The sequence below is a fragment of the Metarhizium album genome, assembly GCF_000804445.1.
Source record: "Metarhizium album ARSEF 1941 chromosome Unknown scaffold_17, whole genome shotgun sequence".
Taxonomy (NCBI): domain Eukaryota; kingdom Fungi; phylum Ascomycota; class Sordariomycetes; order Hypocreales; family Clavicipitaceae; genus Metarhizium; species Metarhizium album.
This window is the reverse complement of record NW_024467591.1, coordinates 20,823-28,246: the sequence shown is the minus strand read 5'-3', so window position 1 is coordinate 28,246 and position 7,424 is coordinate 20,823. Positions and strand designations below refer to the sequence as shown.

The window sequence follows — 7,424 nt, the reverse complement described above, 5'->3', positions numbered from 1 at the left end:
CTGTTACTCCGTATAGACATCAAGTGCGGGTAACACCTCCCCAGCGTCGTCGATTCATCCGCGTCTCGTGCTTGCATGGCTGTCATAGCCATGCCGGTGTGGTGGAGTGTCCGCGCCGGCACCCAGGACTGACAGAGAGAGAGTTGAGACGAAACGAAAATGTCAAGCGTTGAGGGCTTTTGCGCCGGGCTACCGGCTTGGACAGCTTCCTCCCCAGAAATATTTCTCAGAAAGTGTATACAAATCCCAGTGGTGAGTGAGTCGGTGACGAGCCGAACCAATCTGCCACGGGCAAGCCAGCCACGGCCAGACAGACGGCTGCCCAACAGAGCAGCCATACCACTGCGGCTTGCTTGCATTAGGGGCCATTAGGGGTGGCGCAAATCAATCCGTAAATGGCCAAAATAAGGTCCGTAATCCAAGGATGAGCAGTCGTTGCCAGATGGGGAGTGCTGATTCTGTCGGCATCATACCTCGTCTTCGATGTGCCAAACGAATTGAGGGACAGCCACCATCACTTGGATGGAGTATAGCGTACGGAGTACTTGGACAGGACATTGGTTGGCCAACCTTTTGGCGAATATCGACATCTCAGACGGCATCAATATAGGCGAATCAGACCAGCCGTTGCTTCGTCCACCACGAGGGTCAAGACATGACACGCATCCAGACAGACACAACGACGAAAGCCCCAAGGGCTTCACTGAGGTCGATGTAACATGCTGACGATCCCGCGGGTCAGCACGGCTCCGTCTGGAAAGCCGAGTCCTTGGAACGTGGGACACGTCCAGATGGCTGATGGACTTTTCGGCAAATGTTTCTCAGAATTCTTTTACTACGGCGTACTTGTTGCGGAGAGACCAAGCCCCAACTTGACAAAGCACAGCGGTCCGTCCGCACCTACTAACAGCTAAGCGATCCAGCATCAAGGTTGAATTGGCCGTTTCAGGAGCTTTCTTTTGGGCAGAAATCGAACAGGCAGAGCGGATTGCAAAGAGCGGCAAGGAGAATACCACTGTGACCGGTTGTTGCAAAGTCAACAAATTAAAAATCGTCCGATAGTGGTTCCATCCTGTCGGCATCATGTCGTGGGACTCGCACAGGGATCCTGGAAAAAGACGACTTGAACGGTTACATCATCTCGGACGTATCGGCTGACGGGGCTGTATGCAGTCACGGAACCACAAAACAGAGTGCGTCGGTTGCCGCCCGACACATTCTTGACGGGGCAGACGGCCGCATTGTCAAGATCCTCCACTGCAAAGAAGTCTCGGGTTGCTTTGTAAGATGGCCATCCGTCGACCCCAACCATCAAGGCCGTCCTGGCGTTGACGACTTGCCAGCTTTTTTGGCAGCCAACCATTTTGAAAACGCAGTCATTCCACAGCGTCGTCGTTGGACATGACCTCTCACGGTCCGTACGAGGCCAGAATGACGGATTCCTTTTTCGCTACCTTGCGGGTGATGACTTCAGGTTCGGCCGTCATGCAAGACAGCGTCGCGTACTTGGGGCGCTCGGCGAGGCCGTGTGAGTTTGGCTGGAGTGACTCGACGGCGTCTTGATATGCCTTCCGGCGATGATCCCCAGATGCTCGAGTTGCGGCGATGCCCAACAAGCGGCCGGTTTTGGGATCAATCACGTCCTCAATCTCACCAGGATGAGACTCGTCGAGACATCTCAGCTCGCCGTGGTTGAAGCCGGTTTGATCCCTGCTCTACCTGCCAGTGTCATCGGACCCAGATCCGAGGACAGCCACAGCAATTCTGACTAATGACGTGGCCGGGTCGTACATGGACGCCAGAGCACACGACCCGGAAACAGCGGGAGCCATGGCGGCGACAACAGCAGCGGAGGCCGGCTTGGCGGACCCCTGGGCGGCAGGCTTGGCCTCGTTCATGATGCGGGCATCGAGGTTTCTAAAGGCCGACTTGAATCTTGATAGCTGAGTCAATGACGTCGGAATTGGCTGATGGGGCAATGCGGCTGATGTCGTGCGAGACATGGGGAACCAGCGCCTGGCGAAGGACTGCTGACGTCGCCCAACCGCTGGATGGATGGATGGAACCGGCGAGGCGTAAGATAAGCATACATGCATACATACATGGTAGTTAGTCTGTGCGGTGTACGGAGTAAGCAACTCAGGACTGCCCTCACAGGCCGAGGGCTGTGGGACGTGGGACGCGGGACGCGGGACGTGGGACGTGTTGTGAAGCGTCCCTACTCCAGAGCAAGTCGAGACGTGACGTGGGGACTCACGCGTGACCGTCTGATTTCCTGCCTTCAACCCCCTTCCCGACAGCCACGGCCCATTCATCCTCGACGGCGCAGTTGCTGGCTACGCGAGCCAGGTCGATTCTCGCGGCAAAGGCGAAGCTGGTTGCCCTCGAGACTGCACAGTGTACGCCTTGCTTGACAGGGGACGTGACGGGAATGCGGCCCTCGTCTGCTGGGTCGACGAGGGACGGCACCGTGTGCGATGCGCCGGACACGGAATAGAAGGCGCAGGCTCCGGCGGCCAGGGCCCCGAACGTCGCTGCAATCACGGCAGGCGAGTCCCCTGGAGGTGGCTGAGATGGAGATGACGATGACGAGTTAGGTCTTGACGCTGAAGCAAAGAAACACGCGGATGACGCGGGGAAGGCAGGTGCCGCGAGGTCGCGAGGCGTGCTGTGGTGGTGGTGCATCGAAACATGATGAGCAATGGAGCACGCAGAACAGAACAGGGGGGGGTACCGTGTTGCACGGCCGCCTAGATGGATGGGAGGCTGGGTCCGAGATGACTTCGACATGTCCATCCCAAGTGGCCTCGGGTTCCGGAACGTCAAACTGGGGCGTGCGTGAAGAAGATTCAGGGTTTCAATCAAGGTTTGGAAAGAAGGCATCATTCAGGCTCAATGTCGACATGAAGCGGACGCTAGTCGGTGCTGCGAGACAGGGCAGCGCGAGCTAACTTTACTGCTGCGTGGGGCGCCAAAGGTTATCGGTGCCGCTGTCTGGCCCCTGTTGACGGCATACCAGGCCCCGACAATCAGCCAGAGGTCCCCACAGGTCGGCTGACACTCAGCAACTGCGGTTTGGGTCAGAGCCCAAGCAAGTAAGGATTGGTTGGTGCATCTGGCGTCCGCCCATCGGCCAGTGGCTGGCGCCGAACGCCAGAGCTCAGAGCTGCACAGCGTCTCGTCTTGCCTGCCCGGGAGGTTGCATGTACTGTACCAAGTTGACGTGCGCTGGTCCTGGTCCTCCCCGCATCGACGCTACCTGCTCGCGTGTCGTCTTGCTCAACCTGCCATTGGCCTCGAGTCTCTGCTAATTTCCGTGCCAAATAGACCCTCTCACCATTCGCAAAGCTCTCACATACATGAACCCGACTAGCCCGGCGGCAAGTGAATGCGACGTGGCGAGGCGTGCTCGTGGCACCACGCACCACCATGACGACCGCGGACCGCATACGGACACGCCAGACCATGCATCACGCACCACGCACCACGCACCACGCACCATCTACCAAGGTAAGCAGTCAGTCGTACCGAGTACCTGCCTGGTGTTGGGCACCAGACAGACCCGTGTGCTCTCTCTCTCGTCCTGAGCCCTCGTCACCCTGTCGCTGGCCCACCGAGTGCTTGTTCCTGGCAAGCATTGTCCACCGACGTCCATCTACTCCGTGTCCACGGCCCGTAGCCGCCCTGTATTATAATCCCTACAGTGTACTGCACTATCCTGCCTGCCTGGCCTGCCGAGCACCTGCCCAAGACAGTATCCCATTGATATCACGGCCCACTGCCCAAACGAGCACAAATGCATCATCCCACTCGCCGCCTCCGTAGTACCGACCCATCCTCCCGCGGTGGAGGCATCCGGAGGCAGGCCAACACCAGACACCTTGATGTCGCTCGTGTGCGTGGACACTACGTAGCAGCACCATCTACTTGGTGAATACGGGACAAGTCTGCCAAGAAGAACACGGCCCTGAAAGCTGCATTTACCAAACACTTGCCAAGTCTTCCGCGAATTAACTAATGAAAATAGACTGACTGGTCGCGGAGATTGCCCGTTCTTGACCCGGAATCGTGGTCGTGCATATATGGCTGCAGGGTAGGTCGGCAGCCAGGGACATTTGCCCAATGCAACTTTTCCCAATGGCCATCAGCTATCGGCTAGTCGTCTGTCCAGTGCCAATCAAAGCTGATACTTGCTTCACTGGTGTGCTCCTTGTTTATTCAATTCGGCATTCCGGTCGTCACGTTGATGTGTGCATGTATTGCGCTTCTTTTTGCCAAGTTGATGCAGCCGTCCCGCATCCATCTGCTTCTGCATCACCCTCGTACGCTCACCACCACCACCACATCGCATCTCTGCTGCGAAAGAACCCTCGAGACGATCGACAGGGTTGAGTCGCCGCCTGCTGGCAGCCATCGAACATTCTGGAACTGATTCATTTCCCCAAAGACCATTGTCCGCCACCCCCCAAAACTTATGCTTATCCCACCGCCGCGCAGCCGCTACCCGGCGCAAACGCCAACTCGTCACCACCCGTTCCTCATCAAAGCTCTATACGAACGGTCCCGTACAATCCCAGCAACGATACCACATCGACATTTCTCCGAACAACGGCCCCCCCTTTCCTTTCGGGACGGGGAACGGGGGAACGGGGGACCGGGGGGGAAACCAAGGGCTGTTACGCATCGTTTTCCCCCCGCCGGAACCCTCTCCCCCGCGGCTCGCCCGCGTTGCACAAACGGCTCGCGATGCTACCGCACATGGCCATGACACCCGAGGTGAAGGACGAAACCAGACTGAACCAAACCTAAAGAGAGGCTAAATCCCGGCATCTTGGTGTGAGAATTCCACCGAGCTTCGGCCATCCGTTACACTGTGCTACCCCAGAATCGGATGGCCATGTGGTCCGTCACCAAAATGTGTTGGTCTGAGAAATTGCGACGGGGGCGGTTAAGCAGACCAGTATGCGTATGCGGACGGGCGTCTTTGAAATAAGTGCGCGGTCCAAATTTTGTAAGATGCCAACGCTAACAATATCGCCAACCGACTGATTGCCCCGATACTGGGCTCCCGTCCAGACAAACACCGTTGACATCACACCATCTGTGCGACGCACTCATGGGCAGTGCGACGCCAAGGACTCCCGCCGGTACCGTCTGCTTTGTCGACGTCGACTTTTGCCGTTGTGACCAATTCGTCTTGCCCCATTCCCATTTGCAGCAGCTCCATCCGTTCCCACCCAGGCTGACTCGTGTCGTTCGCATCGACGCTACAACTCGCTCCTCTGCCAGATGTGCAATGTTGACACTGGATTTGAAACGTTCGACGCAAGGTTTCCCGTGGTCTCCGATGATGCCGGCCTGCCGTGCCGAATGACAGTGTCGCCGGCTCCCTCGTCCTTGCTGGCGCCGCGGCCCTCGCCGCGCTTTGCGCATCTGGCACGCCTTGTTTTGCGTGTGCTGCCGACGAGACTGCCGAATACTTTGGGCCTGAATGCTTTTCGGGGCAGCGCGTAGCAGTGTGGGACGTTGGTGACAATGATGGCGGTGCTGGCTTAGCGAACGTACCAATAGATCTAGAGGATGCTCTCAGGGTGCGCGACGCAGTAGTACCTAGTCAGTACTGCGGCAAGGATCTAGCCAAGTGATCAGAGTGCTCATCATCTCGGTGTCGCCGTCGCGTGGCTACGTACGACGAAGACGCCTAGGCCAAATATTGCACAAATGTTAACCTTTCTTTGGCGTGGTCAGTGATGAGTTGTACTTTGTCGCGGGTACACCAGACGCACTTTCTCCAGGGAGTTGCGATTGCAGCAACAGTGGTATGGGAACGGCGAGCATCCAAAGATCAGACGAAAGGTGGAAAGCAAACGACATGATGGGGTGGTTTTGCGACGTCGTGCAGCCGGCTGGCCCCCATCAGGGTGTCAGTGCCCATTGCCCCGACAAGGGAAAAAAGGCCGACATCTGGACGGACGTGAATTTCCTGCGAAAACCCGAAAGTAATTGCGAAATGGTTGGCACCAGTAGTCCAAGAAGAAGGCCTCTGTTACGGCCCATCCCAACAAGACGTAACCAAACAACAGCTTGACTTGTAATTGTCGTCTCAACCCTGACCTGCCTCGACAGAACTCTGTCAGTCAAGTACCCCATCGTGTTGCATCATGGCCTGGCAGTGGTCTCTTACGTCAAACTGATAAACAACAAACACATGCACACCTTGCACAGCATTTGTAGAACCACCATGGACTCCTCAATTGTACACGTAATCTTGCTTCCGTAGATGCGATCACCCATCTCGGCTCCGCTCATGCCACTGGTGCCGTGGACGGCAGGATATTGGTGTGGGGACGTTTTCCTTGAATATTGACCCATACCATGACATTGCTGTAGAAGCCCTGCACCTTGTCAGCGCGGGAAGATCGCCAAGACGTGTCTGGTCAGCGCCACATGTCGCCATTCGCCGCCGGTGGGCCAAAGACGGCGGGCCATCGTCAACAGACCAGTTGACTGACAGCACTAGTAGATGCCCATCGTCACCAAACCGAGTCGAGGACATGTCTGCTTGCAAAGGCAAGGATCATGAGATAATCGTCCAGTTCGAAATATCGAGTACCGCCGAGTCGGATCGACCTCGAGACACTACACGACAGTCAGTAACATACTTGTGCCGACCGTGGACTTTGACTTACAAGCGGCAGAGTGTGAAGAGGCTGGCCAAGCCGTATCACGTCCACGACTCGGCTTGCCTCGGGTCCGACATCTCTCTCCTCCCCGCGTCTATCTATCCCAGCATTCCTACACGAGAGCTGCAGGGCCGCGCAAGCTCCTGAAGAGAAAGTGCGGCTCGGCGAGCGGGCCAACACCGCCGTGACTACAAGTCACGGCGGGAGGATCGGTTCCGCGGTGGATTTAACAAAACGAACGGCGTCAGGCCTCGGAATCACATATTCTAGTGGGAGGAAGTTCGGCGACGGAACACAATGCGTAAAGGACTTGAGAATTTTGAGAGATTAGCCGGACCAGACACAAGTTGCGGAACCGGAAGCATCAACAAGTGGTGGCATCAACACTAGGCCATTCGAGATTTGCTGATCCTGCGCCTTCAGCTCGACATGCTTCGAAGCGTCTTTGGTGCTGTCAAGTTGCACCGCAGCCAGTGGGTAGCTCTAACAAACGAATCAAACGCCACGAATGCATGTAACTTGGCGTGAAACAGATTCTCGGCATAGCCGCATCATCTTGACGAATTGGACACGTTGTGGCGCTCCACGTTTTGTACCGAGTAGTAGATACTACTCCGTAGACCATGCGAATCTCGCGCTTGAACGAGCGTCTATCGACTTATTGGTCGTTTTCCGAGTGTGATTCGCTCCCAACTTGTTATTCTGCCCTCGTTTCTTGACTCAGATATTGACGTGCTGCAC

The 7,424-nt window shown here is 56.5% G+C and overlaps 1 protein-coding gene across 1 annotated transcript; it reads right to left on the bottom strand.

Annotated features, from left to right (window-relative positions):
• Nucleotides 1–1,409: 1,409 nt before the first annotated feature.
• Nucleotides 1,410–2,003, bottom strand: MAM_05935 (Protein phosphatase 2C-like protein; the record flags this gene model as incomplete). The annotated part of the gene is made up of 2 exons (XM_040824733.1): nt 1,410–1,715; nt 1,770–2,003. 2 exons carry the CDS (start codon nt 2,001–2,003, stop codon nt 1,410–1,412), a joined length of 540 nt encoding a protein of 179 aa, XP_040677153.1.
• Nucleotides 2,004–7,424: the final 5,421 nt, after the last annotated feature.